Source organism: Mesoplodon mirus (genome assembly GCF_964341445.2).
Source record: "Mesoplodon mirus genome assembly, chromosome: 15".
Classification (NCBI taxonomy): Eukaryota; Metazoa; Chordata; class Mammalia; order Artiodactyla; family Ziphiidae; genus Mesoplodon; species Mesoplodon mirus.
This window is the reverse complement of record NC_138991.1, coordinates 62,785,785-62,804,039: the sequence shown is the minus strand read 5'-3', so window position 1 is coordinate 62,804,039 and position 18,255 is coordinate 62,785,785. Positions and strand designations below refer to the sequence as shown.

At 45.2% G+C, this 18,255-nt stretch overlaps 1 protein-coding gene across 2 annotated transcripts in view; it reads right to left on the bottom strand.

The window, feature by feature from the left end:
- TRAP1 (TNF receptor associated protein 1) overlaps positions 1-16,678 on the bottom strand; it is a 53,660-nt gene extending 36,982 nt beyond the window's left edge. Inside the window, exon 1 of one of the 2 annotated variants that reach the window (XM_082644711.1) lies at positions 16,539-16,678. In XM_082644711.1, coding sequence (XP_082500837.1) covers positions 16,539-16,614 — 76 coding nt within the window. In that variant the 5' untranslated portion in view covers positions 16,615-16,678. The remainder of the gene's footprint in view (positions 1-16,538) is intronic. The other variant, XM_082644710.1, reaches the window with a different exon arrangement.
- Between the last annotated feature and the right edge of the window lie 1,577 nt (positions 16,679-18,255).

The following is an 18,255-nucleotide window of genomic DNA, read 5'->3' as shown; positions in this document are numbered from 1 at the left end:
GCGTGCCACAACTACTGAAGCCCATGCACCTAGAGCCCGTGCTCCGCAATGAGAAGCCACTGCAATGAGAGGCCCGCATGCTGCAATGAGGAGTAGCCCCTGCTTGCCGCAACTAGAGAAAGCCCATGTGCAGCAACAAAGACCCAACGCAGCCAAAAATAAATAAATAAAAAATTAACTTATATATTAAAAAAAAACCATGCTGTAAACAGATGTGTTACCATCCAGGCTTTGTTGTTCCATTTATATAGCACAGGCAGAGCAGATTTAGCATAATTCTTAAGGGCCCTAGGATGGTAAATGAGCACTGGCTTCATTTTAAAGTCACCAGCTGCATTAGCCCCTAACAAGAGAATCACCCTGTCCTTTGACATTTTGAAGCCAGGCATTGACTTCTCTCTAGCTATCAAAGTCCCAGATGGCATCTTCCGATAGAAGGCTGTTTCATTTACACTGAAAATCTGTTGTTTAGTATGGCCACCTTCATGAATGATCTTGGCTAGATCTTCTGGGTAACTTGCTGCTTCACCTTGCACTTGTATGTCATGGAGACAGCTTCTTTCCTTCAGCCTCATGAATCAACCTCTGCTAGCTTCAAACTTTTCCTCTGCGGCTTCCCCACTTCTCAGCCTTCATAGAACTGAAGAAAGGTAGGGTCTTCCTCTGGATTAGGCTTTGCCTTACAGGAATGTTGTGGCTGGTTAGATCTTCTCTCCAGACCACTAAAACTGTCTCCATATCAGCAATAAGGCTGTTTTGCTTCCTCTTCACTCATGTGTTCACTGGAAGAGCACTTTAACTTCCCACAAGAACTTTTCCTTTGCATTCACTTGCCCAACTGGCACAAGTGGCCTAGCTTTTGGCCTGTCTCGGCTCTGGACATGCTTTCCTCACTAAGCTTAATCATTTCTAGCTTTTGATTTAAAGTGAGAGACATGCGACTCTTCGTTTCACTTGAACATTTAGAAGTCATTGCAGGTTTATTAATTGGGCTAATTTCGATATTGTTATGTCTCAGGGAATAGGGAGGCCTGAGAAGAGGGAGAGGAATGGGGGAATGGCCGGTCAGTGGAACACACAACACCGATCAAATAAGTCTGCCACCTTATATGGGTGTGGTTTGTGGTGAGCAACATCAAAGATCACTGATCAAAGATCACCATAACAAATATAAGAATAATGAAAAGGTCTGAAATACTGGGAGACACAGAGAGAGGAAGTGACCAGATGCTGCTGGTAAAATGGTGCTGATAGGCTTGCTCAACGCAGGGTGGCCACAAACCTTCAATTTGTAAAGAAAAGCAATATCTGCAAAGTGCAATGAACCAAAGCACTATAAAGTAAAGTAGGCCTGTAGACAGTCAATCAATATAATTAACTATACAGTACAAAAAAATAACAACAGCAAAAGAAATGGTACTAACGGGCTTGGAATGAAGGAGTAGTTGACAGCATGCGTACTACAGCAACCTGCAGAGGGCCAGCCTACCTGCAGGAGGAGGAAGCAGATGCTATAATAATCTAAGAGACTGTCACCACTGTGGAATGAAGGCCAAGATTCTCAGAACTTTTAATTTTTCAAAAGAAATAAGAAACTCAAATATTTATGTCAAATCTGACTTCAAATGCTTGCAATTACTCTTTTTTTTTTTTGGCTGTATCGGGTCTTCATTGCTGCGCACGGGCTTTCTCTAGTTGTGGTGAGCGGGGGCTACTCTTTGTTGCATTGTACAGGCTTCTCATTGCAGTGGCTTCTCTGGTTGCGGAGCATGATCTCTAAGCGCATAGGCTTCAGTAGTTGTGGCACACAGGCTCAGTAGTTGTGGCACACGGGCTTAGGTGCTCCTCAGCATGTGGGATCTTCTCAGACCAGGGTTCAAACCCATGTCTCCTGCATTGGCAGGCAGATTCTTAACCATTGCGCCACCAGGGAAGTCCCCCCTTTTTTTCTTTTTTAATTAATTAATTAATTAATTAACTTTTGGCTGCATTGGGTCTTCATTGCTGTGTGCAGGCTTTCTCTAGTTGCAGCGAGCGGGAGCTACTCTTCATTGTGGTGCACAGGCTTCTCATTGTGCTGGCTTCTCTTGTTGCAGAGCACGGGCTCTAGGGGCACGGGCTCAGTAGTTGTGGCACGCGGGCTCAGTAGTTGCGGCTCGTAGGCTTAGTTGCTCCGCAGCATGTGAGATCTTCCCGGACCAGGGCTCGAACCCGTTTTCCCTGCACTTGCATGGAGATTCTTAACCACTGCACCACCGGGGAAGTCCTGCAATTACTTTTAAATATGTTTGGACCAATCAAAATTTTTTTATAGCCAGAATTAGTCTGTGGTTGCCAGTCTGCAACTCTTTTCTAATCTGAAAAATGAAACCCATAAGAAAGTTCACCAACAAAGAGAGAAATATTAAAGCTTCGAAGAAGAGACTCCCTCTTGGAGCCTCTCTCATTTGGTAGAAATGAGTCAGGGAACAACTCTCATATAAAAAGTAGATGATCTTTATGACCTTGGGGTAAACGGCCAGACAGTAAATATTTTCAGTTTTTTGAGCCATGTTGAGCAACTCTGCTGTTGCAGCAGGAAAGTGATCACAGACAATATGGGCATATCTATGTTCCCATAAAACTTACAAAAACAGGCAGTAAGGGAATTCCCTGGAAGTCCAGTGGTTAGGACTCTGCGCTCTCACTGCCAACGGCCCGGGTTCAATCCCTGGTTGGCGAACTAAAGATCCCATAAGCCGCGTGGTACGGCCAAAAAAAAAAAAGGCAGTAAGTCTGGTTTGACCCATGGGTCTTAGTTTGCAGAACCCTGAGGTAATTCACAAAGGAAAAGATTGGTATGTGACGAAATTAAAATTAAGAACTTCTGTTCATCAAAACAAACAAACAAAACACTTCAGCCCCCCAAACAGACACCAAGCCGAGAGCGAAACAGTGAGCCACAAACACATCTGCAGTAATTAACTGACAAAGGATTAACTGATGAAAGATTAGTACCCGTAAAAAATACATACAAAAGTACATAATAAGGGACTTTCCTGGTGGCACAATAGTTAAGAATCTGCCTGCCAATGCAGGGGACACAGGTTCAAGCCCTGGTCCGGAAAGATCCCACATGCCACGGAGCAACTAAGCCCGTGCGCCACAAATACTGAGCCTGTGCTCTAGAGCCCACGAGCCACAACTACTGAGCCCATGTGCCACAACTACTGAGCCCATACGCCTAGAGCCTGTGCTCCGCAACAAGAGAAGCAACCACAATGGGAAGCCCACACACCACAATGAAGAGTAATCCCTGCTCACCACAACTAGAGAAAGCCCGCGTGCAGCAACAAAGACCCAATGCAGCCAAAAATTAAATAAACAAATAAATAAATTTTTAAAAAAGAAAAAAATACATAATAAGGTCAATGAATCAAGAAGAAAAAATTGGGGCAAAGAAAACAAAAATAGCATTTCACAGAAAAAGAAACATGGCCAATAAACCATGGAAAAAACTATCAGCAATCAATTAAAATCACAATTGAAACATCATTTTGTAACCATCAAATTGACAAACACTTCAAAAGCCTGAAAATCCCAGGTGTCGGTGAGGATACAGCACAGTGGCGACTCTCACGGAGTTGGTGGAATGTAAACCCAGACCCACTCTGAAAAAGTCAATTCTGGAATCAAAGCACATACCCTAAAACCAGCAACTCCACACCAGTTACACACCCCACAGAAATGCATCCATGCCCCTGTGGGCAAGATGCCTGCCCAAAGAGGTGCCCAGCGCATCTATAAAAGCCCCATACTAGAAATAACTCAGATGTCTATGCCTGGGGTGGAGGAATAAGCTGCAGCACATTCCCCCAGTGGAATATTATAGAACAATGACATGGGTAAATCCTAAGATCATACTGCTTCACCTAACTGAACATGTCGCTTAGGTACTCTCTGATGTGTATCTTATAATGAAAGACACACAAGATACCATTTAACACTCACTGGACTTGCAAACATTAAAAAGTCTGAGAACACCAAGCACTGGATGTGAATGTGGAGTTAAGGGGACTTTCGTTGTCTGCTGGTGGGGTACTTACAGAGAAATACAATTCTTCTTGGGAAATAATTTTGCATTACTTAGTAAGTTGGAGCATACCAAATGACCCAACAGGGCTACGTCAGGAATCATCACAAAGAAATGAAAGCATATTAACACAATGGAATAAGCAGGGACAACTAATGAACATTACCACGGATAAAGCTAAGAAAACAATGTTGACCCAAGAAAGCAAAGTCACAGCAGAAAATACACAGTATGATTTCAATAAACTGTGTGTATACATATACATACATGTGTATATACATATACACACACATGCAGCAATAAAAAGAAAAGCAAAGGAATAAAAACCAGAAAATTCAAGTCAGTAGTCACCTCTCAGAGAGACAGAGGGGCACACAGTGCCTTCGCGGGACTGGTCATTTCTATTTCTTAAACTGGGCAATGGGTATTCATTTTATGCTTCTTTTAGAAACTGCACATATGTATTATATGCATTCCTTTCTGGATGGGATGTATTTCACCAAAAGAAGAATGAAGCAAGGAAGGAAGGAGGGAGGGAAGAAGGGAGAAAGGAAAGAAGGAAAGAGGGAGGGAGGGAGGCAAGCTTTGGTGGGGGCGGGGGGAGGTGCAGGGCTAGCCGCCAGCTTCAAACCTTCTGTGTCACTTTGAACTTGCAAACAGAGAGATGTACACAGAGGCTCTAGTAACCAGGCCTGACTAAGCAGAGGAGCTCCCCACAATGTGGCCTGGGGGACGTAACATAGCCAGGGGGCTGGGTCTCCTTGAAGCCCACCTAGGGTCGTATAAGCCTGAGATATAGCCCAGCCTGCAGGTCTGAAGTGAAGGCAGCTGAAGGAAAAGGGACTCAGGCAGGGCCTGGCAGGCCTAGCACAACTCAGTCAATACTCCCTGAGCAAAAGCCCCCACTTTGGCATTTTGCTCCAATTCAAACCACGGTTAATCTTCACCAGCTCAGATGAAGAGAGGGATGTCAGCAGAGCTGCACTGGATTACTTTCAGAAGCAACTTTCATACAGTATTTCTGGTAACCCTGTGGGGAAAGCACTCAGGGCAGCAGAAAATGGCCTAAGTCCAGTGGAAGGTGATTTGGCCACATCGGTCAAGATTACGAATGCATATACCTTCTAATCTGGCAATTCCATTTTGGGATTTTATTCTATGGATACAGCTGAACCTGAACATAAAGACAGAGATGAAAGGCCATACATTATAGCAAATGCCTGGAAACTACCTAAATGTCCATCAACAGAGGGCTAGTTAAATAAACTATGGTGCCTCCTGACATGGGACCACTACTATGATGTGGCTATTTAAAGAAAAAAAGAAAAAAAGAATGAGAAAACTCTCTATGTACTGATACAGAAAGCTCTCCAATATCTATTAATTGAGTAACAGAATACAGAGAAGTGTATATCCCAGCAGAAGAAAGATGTGTATCTATACATACTGTATGCATATAAACAGTGGCAGAATATACAAACAATAACTGTGATGACCTATGAAGGGGGGGAGGGGAACGGTGGAGAAGGGGACAAAGCTGAGAGCAAGACTTCTCAGTGTATACCTTTTTAACCAAATAAATATTTAATTACTCAAAACAGTAAACTCTAAAAAAAAATGTGGCTGTCGCAAAAGGGCTAGCTCCTTCCCACCAAATGTCAGTGTCAGGGTCATGAGAAGGCCTATAAAAGACACACCAGATGAGGTTCCAGTGTAGGCGTCCCCCCAGGAGTCAGGGGCCAGTGACCAGGCAGAGGGTCATCAGTAAAGGATTAGTAAATAAATTACATATAGGGGCTTCCCTGGTGGCGCAGTGGTTGAGAGTCCACCTGCCGATGCAGGGGACACAGGTTCGTGCCCCGATCCAGGAAGATCCCACATGCCGCGGAGCGGCTGGGCCCGTGAGCCATGGCCGCTGAGCCTGCGCGTCTGGAGCCTGTGCTCCGCAACGGGAGAGGCCACAACAGTGAGAGGCCCTCGTACAATCAATCAATAAACAAACAAATAAATAAATAAATATAAATAAATAAACAAATATAAATAAATAAATAAATAAATAAATAAAATATATAGAACGGAATACTCTGAAACAGAAAAATGAGGCAACTGTGGGTGTAAAGTGTCCTTATGCTGAATTATCTCTAGGATACATCAAGAAAAAACCTGGTCCAGAACAGTGGTTTGCATATGTTACCGTGCTGTTTAAATACACATACATATGTGTGCCCTTGTTCTCATAAGCCAAGTGTATCTCTGTGAGGACACCCAAGAAACTGGCTAAGGGGGCTGCCCCCAGGAGGGGAACTGGTGGCTGAGGGTAGCAGTTGAAGAGATGTGCTTTTCACTGCACATTATCTCTGCATCTTTTGAATTGTGCTATGTGTGTATCAATAACTTATTTACAAAACTATTTCTAAAAATTATCCAGGGCTTCCCTGGTGGCACAGTGGTTAAGAATCCGCCTGCTAATGCAGGGGACACGGGTTCGAGCCCTGGTCCGGGAAGATCCCACATGCCGCAGAGCAACTAAGCCTGTGTGCCACAACTACTGAGCCTGTGCTCTAGAGCCCACGAGCCACAACTACTGAAGCCCGTGTGCCACAAGTACTGAGCCTGCGTGCCACAATTACTGAGCCCGCATGCCACAACTACTGAAGCCTGAGTGTCTAGAGCCCATGCTCTGCAACAAGAGAAGCCACCGCAATGAGAAGCCCACACACCTCAACGAAGAGTAGCCCCCGCTCTCAGCAACTAGAGAAAACCCGCGTGCAGCCGCGAAGACCCAATGCTGACAAAAATTAAATAAATGAATAAATAAATTAAAAATAAATAAATAAAAATAAAAATTACCCAATTACAAAAAACATTTTAAAAAATTTACTAGGGACATAAAACACATTTACAAAGGTATATAAAAAGCCTGGGGAAATGTCATTGAATAGTAAGAGTAAATATTTAAAGGTGCCAGTTCTCTAAATTATTCTATATTTTTAACATGATCCCAATGAAAATTCAAACAGGATTTTTTTTTTCACTATTCAAGCTAATTGTAAAATTCATATGGAAAAATAAAAGTGCATATATAGCCAAGACATTTTTGAAAAACATGAGGAAATACTATTATAAAATACTAAAGCACATTAATTTAAAGCTACAGTTTTAAAATTAATTTCTTCCCTCATTTAATCAAAACAAATTCCAGATGGACTAAAAGTGAAAATAAAAGCTAAAAGTACGGGCTTCCCTGGTGGCGCAGTGGTTGAGAGTCCGCCTGCCGATGCAGGGGACACGGGTTCGTGCCCCGATCCCGGAGGATCCCACGTGCCGCGGAGCGGCTGGGCCCGCGAGCCATGGCCGCGGAGCCTGTGTGTCCGGAGCCTGTGCTCCGCAACGGGAGAGGCCGGAGCAGTGAGAGGCCCGCGTACAGAAAAAAAAAAAAAAAAAAAAAAAAGCTAAAAGTACAAAAAAAAAAAAGCCTAAAAGTACTAAAAGAAATTATAAGAGATATTTTAAAAACAGCTTTGAGATATAATTCACCCAGTTAAAATGTACCATTCAATGGTTTTTAGTATATTTACAAAACCAACCTCATTATCTAATTGAGAATATTTTTAACACTCCAGAAAGAAACTCCATACCCATCAGTAGTCACTCCCCATTCCCCCTGCCCGCAGCTCCTGGTAACCACTTTCTGTCTCTATAGATTTGCCTATTCTGGACATTTGCCTATTCTGGACGTACTACACATGGTCTTTTGTCTATGGCTTCTTTCACTTAACGTAATGTTTTCAAGGTTCATCCACATTGTAGCACATAGCATACGTCATTCCTTGTTATGGCTGCATAACATCAATTATATGGATAGGCCACATGATGTTTATCCACTTATCAGTTGATGGACAATTGGGTTGTTTCTGCTTTTTGGCTAATATTACGAATAATGCTGCTATAAACGTTGTACAAGTTTCTGTGTTTTAAATTCTCTTGGACGTAAACCTAGGAGTGGAATTGCTGGGTCAAACGGTAAGTCTATACCATTTGTCTATATCAAAGTCTGTACCATTTAAGAACTGCCAGACTGTTTTCCAAAGTACTGCACCATTTTACATTCCTGCCAGCAGTGGGTGAAGGTTCCAATTTCTCCACATCGTCATAGATGTTTGTTATTGCCTGTGTTTTTTTTATTATAGCCACCCCGGTGGGGGCGAAGTGCTATCTCATCATGGTTTTGATGTGCATTTGGCTGCCTAACGTCTAATGATATTGATCACTTGAGATCTTTTTCCTTAATGACTTAAAAATAAGGGAACTCTGCCCAAACAAGACACGTAACCCAAGAACCATAAATTTATGGACCACATAAAAGTTAAAGTCAATAAAGTAGACCCCTAAACAACAACAAAAAAATTGTAACTATGTGATGTGATGGATGTTAACTAAACTTACTGTGGTGATCATTTTGCAATATATACAAATATTGAATCATTATGTTGTACAGCTAAAACTATTATATGTTATATGCCAATTATATCTCAATAAAAAATTAAAATTAAAAAATTTTAATGAATAAATAAAGACAATGAGGGACTCCCCTGGTGGTCCAGTGGTTAAGACTCCACGCTTCCACTGCAGGGGGCACAAGTTCGATCCCTGGTCGGGGAACTAAGATCCCGCATGTCACAGCGCACAGCCAAAAAACACAAAAAAGGTAAAAAAATAAAAATAAAAACAACAGGACTTCCCTGGTGGCGCAGTGGTTAAGAATCCGCCTGCCAATGCAGGGAACATGGGTTCGATCCCTGGTCCAGGAAGATCCCACATACCACGGAGCAACTAAGCCCATGCGCCACTACTGAGCCTGCGCTCTAGAGCCCGCGAGCCACAGCTACTGAAGCCTGCACGCCTAGAGCCCGTGCTCCGCAACAACAGAAGCCACCGCAATGAGAAGCCTACACACCACAACGAAGAGTAGCCCCCACTTATTGCAACTAGAGAAAGCCCACGCACAGCAACGAAGACTCAATGCAGCCAAAAATAAAATAAAATAAATTTATTTAAAAAAATAAAAACAATGAGCAATAACCACACTTAAAAATATTAAAGTCAATGGGCAAACACACTAGAGGAAAAAAAAAGTCTGAAACATGTGGCAGAGGGCTAGTTTCCTTAATACAGCAAGATCACTCACAGATCTACAAGAAAAAGACCAACAGTGCAAGAAGAAAATGGCAATTCACAGAAAAGAGAAACATCAACGACTGTGAATCACAGAAAAAGATGCATCACCACATTCATAGCTAAAGAACTGCATTTTAAAACAAGATAGCGGGGGCTTCCCTGGTGGCGCAGTGGTTGAGAATCTGCCTGCTAATGCAGGGGACACGGGTTCGAGCCCTGGTATGGGAAGATCCCACATGCCGCAGAGCAACTGGGCCCGTGAGCCACAACTACTGAGCCTGCGCATCTGGAGCCTGTGCTCCGTGACAAGAGAGGCCGCAATAGTGAGAGGCCTGCGCACCGCGATGAAGAGTGGCCCCCACTTGCCACAACTAGAGAAAGCCCTCGCACAGAAATGAAGACCCAACACAGACAAGAATAAATAAATAAATTTAAAAAAAAAATAAATAAACAAAATAAAACAAGATAGCGGGCTTCCCTGGTGGCGCAGTGGTTGAGAGTCCGCCTGCCGATGCAGGGGACACGGGTTCGTGCCCCGGTCCGGGAAGATCCCACATGCCGCAGAGTGGCTGGGCCTGTGAGCCATGGCCACTGGGCCTGCACGTCTGGAGCCTGTGCTCCACAGCGGGAGAGGCGGGAGAGGCCACAACAGTGAGGGGCCCGCGTAGCACAAAAAAAAAAAATAAGAAGATAGCATTTTCACCGTCAGATTAACAAACATTTTTAAAATAGTTATGCGAGCACTGGTGAAGGTGTAAAAAACTGTTGGTGGCACTGCCTGTGATTTTTAAAAAAACGAAGCCTGCTAACAACCTAAAGGTCCCTCAGGAGAGGGTTAAGTGAAGGAAGGGGCACCATACTGTGGCTCCAGGGCTCTGGACGTCTAGATACAGCATGTGCAAAGTGTGAGGGGCAGACTGCGCACAGCCCATGACCAGGGCAGCCCTTCTTCATTCCCAAGGGAAGGATGGTGTGGACACCCGTCGCTGCAGAGGCTTTTTCTGGAGCCACTGGGCAGTGAGCTGAGACAGGGTGGAAGTTTTTTCACTGTACCAGTCTGTTCGGGAAAACACCACTACCTTCTCACTAATAAAAATGTAGAAATAATTTTTCTCAGGAAACTCCTATGAAGTTAACTTTAACTCTAACTCCCCATCTTAACACCAGCTGCCCACATCTCCCCATGAAGTCACACGTAGAGGAAAGCAGCGTGACTCTAACCCGACTCCACTCAAGAGCCCCCCCAGCGCGGCCCCCGCCTCCTTGCTGTCCCTCCAATATGCCAGCCCGTTCCTGCCTCAGGACCCTGGCACCTACCACTCCCTCTGCTTGAAACGTCCTGCCTCGGACACCTTCACCTCCTTCCAGGCTTTGCTTAAATGCCACCCTGCACGTGAGGCCTCCCCTGACCGCCCCACTTCTACTGCGATCCTCTTCCTGCTTTGGTTTCTTCACATGACGTACTTGTCTGCATCGACTCCACTCCACGTCAGAGCCACAGAGGGCCAGGACCCCTGTCCGTCTCATCCCACAGCAGGCACTGCAGATGTTCGTTTAAGGCACTGCTGCTGCCACACTACGGAGCTCCAGTGGCCTTGACCGTCTCATGTCTTTATTTTTCCCACGATCACCCTAGAGTTGGAGCAGGCCCTCGATAAACACATGGTCATTTTCTCAGAAGGTACAGCCACAGGACACAGTGTTTCTCAGAATGCAGGTCAAGACTGTTGGTTATGAAAGCAATTCAGTGAACTAAGCAATTCAGTGAGCTAAGTCAGAATTTTTTTTTTTTTTTAATGAAACGGAAAGTAAAAGAATGCATAGCATGGGACTTCCCTGGTGGCACAGTGGTTAAGACTCCGTGCTCCCAATGCAGAGGGCCAGGGTTCAATCCCTGGTCAGGGAACTAGATCCCACATGCATACTGCAACTAAGAGTTCACATGTCACAACTAAGGAGCCCGTGAGCCGCAACTAAGGAGCCCGCCTGCCACAACTAAGAGCTGGTGCAACCAAATAAATAAATAAATATTAAAAAAACGACAACACATAGCATAATACATGTAAGTATTTACAAAACTCTTTCAGCTAAGTATGTACACATATTTGTACAGTATACGCATACTTGCATAGCAGGTCACAATGTGAATGCATTTCTTAACGGGAGTACATGACAAAAAATGCTTGAAATTCACTCATCTAATATCAACCTAAACATTTCTAAGTTAAAGCTTCAGGTTCTATAAAAAGTAAAATTTTTAATAAGTTTACTTATAAAGTTTAAAATTCTGTAAAGGTACTTTCAGATCAATGAAAAGGAGAATTAAGCCTCTCCCCAAAAGGGAAAATACAATACTGGAAAAACTGTCGTTCTTTGGAATGTAGCCTCTAGCTTTTTTTCCAGAACACCTCCAACTATTTTACCATAGTTTTATGCTTGTAAGCACGAAATTCTCTGCTTTTCAGTATAAGTCAACTCGGATGGTTTCATTATCTCTCAAATTTCACCAGATACCACAGGTTAGCTATTTGCATCTGAAATTTCTCCAAACGTTTTGTTTCTTAAGTTCTGTAATCATTTGAGGTAAGATTTAAGTATATCAATATTCTAGACAGAAAGTTCTTCACTTTCTATTTATATATCAAATAAAGATTTGGGGACTTCCCTGGTGGTCCAGTGGCTAAGACTCTGCACTCCCAATGCAGGGGCCCTGGGTTTGATCCCTGGTCAGGGAACTAGATCCCACAAGCCACAACTAAGAGTTCGCATGCCACAACTAAAGATCCCACATGCCGCAAAGAAGACCAGGCTCAGCCTGTATTCCCTCAAAATTTTCTACGTGCGTTCTTCTGGAATTCTTGAACATTTTCACTATTTCTTAAACCTTACTGTGTTTCACAGCCTGTTTTTTTTTGTTTGTTTGTTTGTTTGTTTTATTTTTGGCTGTTTGGTCTTTGTTGCTGCACAAGGGCTTTCTCTAGTTGTGGCGAGCGGGGGCTACTCTTCGTTGCGGTGCGTGGGCTTCTCACTGCAGTGGCTTCTCTTGTTGCAGAGCAAGGGCTCTAGGCATATGGGCTTCAGTAGTTGCGGCTCACGGGCTCAGTAGTTGTGGCTCACAGGCTCTAGAGCACAGGCTCGGTAGTTGTGGTACATGGGCTTAGTTGCTCCACAGCATGTAGGATCTTCCCAGACCACGGCTCGAACCCGTGTGCCCTGCATTGGCAGGTGGATTCTTAATCAGTGTGCCACCTGGGAAGTGCCTTCACAGCCTGTTTTAATCGTTCTCTACTAAGCAATACTGACATTCTATCAAGAAACATCAACTCCCTGAATACAGAGAAACACAGCAAAACCAAAAGGGAGGGGCATCTCTGAAGAGTCAAAATACAGGACACAAAATCCACATGCCGAGCTTCAGTTAAACAAGAATATTCTGTCCCCATCCAGAATTCTCCTCTCCTTTAAAAAAAGTTGCTAACAAGTTTTATGATCCAGTTTCCCAACCCTCAAATGAAAACAGAAAGGAGGAGGGAACCTGGCGTCAGAGGCCTGGTAAGTTAAAATGAGAGTAACAGAAGCTAAAAACACAGAAATACTCAGGATGCAGTTTCAGTTTGGGACATTTTATAGACAAAGGAGCCGTCACATCCTAGTGGTCCTGCAGAGGCCTGTGTATTACAACAGAAGACCATAAGTTAACATTCATAATGACCCTGAAAAACATCAAAGAAAGGTTCTGTCATGTTTCACCTGATGATTAAGTCTTTTAGAAAGACCGTCTAATCATAATGGTTGAAATGAAATGTTTCACTACTTTGCAAGTAAGTTTCATGGAAAATCCCTCCAGGCACTCCATTTCCTGCAAATGCTGGAATATCGGTATGTGTGAACTTCAGTGCTTTGCTCACTCCTCCTTCACAGCACACATCGGTTCCCTCACTGCCCCGGTCCTTTAGGAAGACTTGTACCCTTCTATTTTGTTCTTAACGGTATTGCTATATAGGTTGTTCTTTTAAAATATGGCATTCATTTTGCCTATCTCAAAATTAATTTCTAATATTCTAATCACATTTCTTGATTATATAGCTGCTAAATAACAGCCATTCTTTCAAAATTAGTTATATCCATGACTCAGCTACACCTGTATTCAATTTACCTATACTTTGGGCATCAAAAAGCAGATGGAAATAATGCCCCCAAGTAGACACTGGTTCTCCAAGCTACAACTTTCATTGTAATTCCTAGTGGCTTTAGCAGAAATAACCAGCCATTCCAGAAATATCCTGGAATCCACCTTTACTAAATGCTACAGAACTATAGGTAAGTCTCCTTGTGGACGAAGCAAACAGCAGCTTCCTAGTAAAAAAGGCTAGTGTTCTGTATCAAGGCTGAGCAGAATGGTATTTAAGAAAAATTCTATTTGCTGCAATGAAGGCACCAAGAACCCAAACCAAGAAAATCCTCTGGCTTTGAACTTAAAAGTATCTCACTTGAGAGTGAAGCGGATACATTTTCATTGATCCTGAGTCAGTACTTTGGTTTGAGACAGACAAGCAAACACCACCAATGGCCTCTGTAATAGTCTCCTTTGTCCTGTTACAACCTGGTATTTGACATCTGGGAGCGAGAACTGTCATTTTCCTTCAGTGTTTACTCATAGCCCGTTTTCCCTCCTCTTCATGCATCTTGAAGCTGCATGCCAGAGGGGAGCAAAACACCTGGGGATCTTTCTTTTGTCTTAGTTCTGATCAATTACTCAGCCAGTAACTGATAAGGTCTTTACTAACCTATTACATTTGGGTTGATCTTTTGCAGACAGCACAGATAACTCAGGCCCCTCATCCTAATCAAGTGTCCCATTGCCTCCTGGACAGCTGGCCACACATCCCTGCTCTGTCCATATGCTTCTCTGGCGCTAGCCCTAAGCCCCAGGACCATGGTTTACATAGCTGGCACTGCCATTCAGGGTCTAAGCAGTTAACCATTGAAACCTTTGTCCTCACGTTAAATTAGCAACACCCACAGCTGCTTTACTGAGAGTGAAATCTGACCAGCAAGTGCTACTCCTTGCATCCCCAAAACAGCCCGGAACACCAGAAATTTGCCTGAATTCTTGTGAAGGTTGCAGCACAAGAGGTGGAAGGGCAGAAATTAAATAGTATGGGCCCCACAGTGAGAGCAGAGGGAGGAAGCAAAATAAATCAACAAAATAATAAGTACTAAATGGGCGTTTGCAGTTGACAGGGTTCAGGTGGGGCTCGTTTTGGAGAATGACACAAACCTGCAATGATTTAGCCCTACAACAGAGAAAGCTCACTCTTGTGAACTTTCTGGTGCTTGGAGCAGACTGCCCACCCCTTACAACTCCCCAAGGCAGAAAATTCCAGCAAAGGCTCCAGCTTATAGAGAACAGAAAAGTCTTAAGATGTTAACTTAAGCACCAACCAGTCCTACTGTGGCTGCCTCATGCTCTCGTTCTTGCAATGCCAACCGTGAAAGTAAGAATGGTACAAAGAATGAATTACAAACACACATGGTCAGAACATCTCAGCACATGGGAAAAGAATCTTAACCTGCAGAGAGCAGGGGAAAAAACAAGTTGGCTACAAAAAAACCCACAAGAATCAAACTGATATGACTGCTCACCTTTAACGAAGTTTTTGGAAGACAATATAGCAATATCACTCTTTGAAGGAAAATTATTTTGACCTGGAATGCAACACCCAGCCCAACTAGTTTACAAGTATGAGGTCAAAATAAGAATCTTTTTAAACACGGTGGGGCTCAGAAAATTTACAACCCATTGACTTTTTCTGCAAAACAAACACAAGGGTATATATATACTCTGCTAAAACAGGAAATAAATCCCAAAAGGAAGATATTGAGTACAAGAAACAGTAATAAAACTTACAGTTGTCTTATTTGCTAATGCATGGTATTTTTAAAAATCATTGTTTAAAAAGAGACTACACCGAAATTTAAAACTCAGGTAACAGAAAAAGCCGTAGAAGACATGAAGAGGAAATTCACAGAAGATATACAAATGGCCATTAAACAAATGAAAACATTCTCACTGGTCTCATTCCCTGCTAATGAGAATGTAAGTTGATAAAACCTTTTTGTACAGCAATTTGGCAATATCAGCTAACATTTCAAATACGCACAGGCTCTGAACCATCAATTATAAAACTCTAATTCTGTAATTCTAAAGAAATGCCACACATGGACACAAAGATTAAACACTCGCCCATTCTACACAGTACTGTAATGACCCTCCCCCCCAAAAAAAACCAAAAAAAAAAAATCTGGAAATAACCTTTATTACGTCCGCTAATAGGGCAATGTTAAGTAAATGATGATTCGTCCTAACACAGAATACTATGCGTCCATTGTAAAGCCGTAAACCCGTGCGTACTGACAGGAAAACATACGTAAGCCATTCTGGAGCTTAAAAAAAAAATCTGTAGCACAATGTATATACGGTTTAGGCTTTTTACGTAAAAAGAGACGTGTGTATTTATATGTGTGTAACTAAGTGTACAGAGCCTGGAAGCAACGCCAAGATGTTCACCCGTGGTTACTTCCGAGTGGGGAGTGAGAGCAGAGACTGCGGTCATTCTTTTTTTTTCAACACTGATTTGAGCACCTACCTACCAATTCTAGGCCCTGGGGATACGGCAGGCAACAACCCAGGGTCCACGGGCTGCACGAGAGCCCAGCGTGCCGGTTCTCTGGTTTGCTGCCGCGCGCCGGACCGAGTGGGCACTCAGGTGTGTGTCGAATGAACGAGTGACCAAGTGGCTTATACGTTATTCGTGTATAAATCAACTTGGGGGAGGGGAAGAATAAAAACACAACTAAGGGACTGAAGTAATCACCCTGGTGAAGCCCCTTCCCAGCGCACACGCGCCCTTCGATTTCAACTCCCCGGAAGTGCCTTCGGCTCCAGGAACGAGGAGCCCGCGACCCCTCCGCCTCAACCCGGCCCGAGGAGCTCGCTGGAGAGAAGCCTCTGCTGCAGTCACGCGGGCCCGGGCTCAACCCCGTCATCTCCGGGGAAACCCGGCAGCCCGGCGCGGGGCCGAGCCAGGTGACACCAGAACGCACCGAGGGCTCAGCGTTCGCCGCTCGCGGCGCATTGGACGCGTAAACCTCACAAAATCTCCCACACCGAGCAAGGAAGAGCCGTCACCGCGCCTCCCACGGAGAAAAGGGGCTCGGGACCCCGAGGGCTCCGCGCGTCCCCGTCCCCGCTCGCTTTCCACCCGTCCTGCCCGGCCGCCCTCACCTCCCCGGGCGACCGCCAGCGCCGGGGCCCGCAGGCGGCAGCCCCACAGCAGCAGCGTCCGCAGCTCGCGAGCCATGTATCTCCTCCTGGGCGCCCAGAGAAGCCAAGCTTGCCGGGAGCGAGGCCGGGGCGGGGCCTTCTTCGGGCGCGGCGTGGTGACGTCACGGCGCGCGCCCGGCTGCCCGGCCCGCTGCCTGCGCCGGCGGGTGGGCGGGGCCCTCTGTGGCTCGGGCTCGGGCGCGGTCTGGCCGCGGTCCGGCCGCGCGGGGGCAGCCGGACCTGGGGGCGGAACCTCCGTGACCTTGTGTCGCGTTGTCAAGGGCGACGGCCGTGCGCGCCGAGCCGCCGGGGCACTCGTTCGCCGCCAGCTGGGCCTCGGTTTGTGCATCCCAGAAATGGGGCAGATGTTAACGTCCACCTAGCAGCGTGTGAAAAGGCGGCGCCGGGGCAGAAGCAGTTAACATCTCCGGGGTCTTTATATAAGTCTCGGACCAACGGTCCAGACCGCTGGAAGTCAGTCTCTCCAAACCAAGACAAGCCAAATAGCTAAAAGTAGTAAAAGGGAGAATTTCAGGCTTGACTTGTCTACACCAAAACTTGGGAGCCAACGCCCACCAGCAAGACTGGGCTTATTCATCATTCCAATTCTCTCGCCCTCCTGGAGTTAAGAGTCTGGTTGGAGATTCGGACTATCAACTTCCTTTCTCACAGAGAGTTCCAAACCACGTAAAATGCAGATTCTCCGGCACCGCCTGAAGTGAGGCTCAGGCAGCCCCCTAGATGATTATGAGGCACACTGAAGACTTGCTGCCACGATCAAATAATTGCACACAAACGGGTTACTCGAGATTGTGACAGGATCTGCTAAGGACAGGAGCCAGGAGAGTGTCCCCCAGTGGGGCCTGGACATAGCTGGTGCCACGGGAGGGGGTGTGACAGGGAACACTTGCAGGTGGAAAGTGGCATGGATGATCCCCAAGTTCCAGGCTTAAGTAACGTAAAAGAGGTGGGCAGATTTGGATGGAAGAGCAGGAGTTCTCTCACCTGGAAGACTCCGTCAGCCTCCTAACTGGCTCCCCATTCTCTGCACAGCAGCTGATCATACACACTCCTCAGTCAGGGTCCTCCAGTGGTTTCCCTGCACATCAACAATTCCAAACCCCTTCTGCCTCGGCCTCCAAACCCTGCATAACCTGACCCTTACATCACTCCCTCCCTCATGACACTCCAGACACATGAGCTAGTCCCAGATATAGTGTTCCCAGGATACCGCTGAATTGAGGGGTCTCAGCCTCACGTTTCATGTGTTGTTCACTCCACTCAGGAAATCATCTCTTTTGTAAGAGCTGACACTTTGGTCTATGGGGCAATAGATCTAGCTTGGGGAGCCCTCTTATTACAGGAAGAGGAAGTGGTATTTGGCAAAGGGAGGAGGGAAACCTAGGCTTCAGTGAAGGACGGCGGTGGGTGGGGGCTACTAGGGCCCTTCTGTCCTCTCTAAGCCTGTGGTCTTCAGAGACATAACCTCAGCCACAGATCTTTGTGATATTGGGTCCTCTGGTAGCCCAAGGAACTGTGGCTTTTTAAAGTGCCCAGGGATCCAAGCCAGTCTTGAGGGGGTCATGAGAAGATTTCAGGCCCTATGCAGACAAGGAAAATGGAAGAAGGGAAAGAATGAATAGAGTACTTGAGTTGAATTAATCGAGAATGGCAGGGA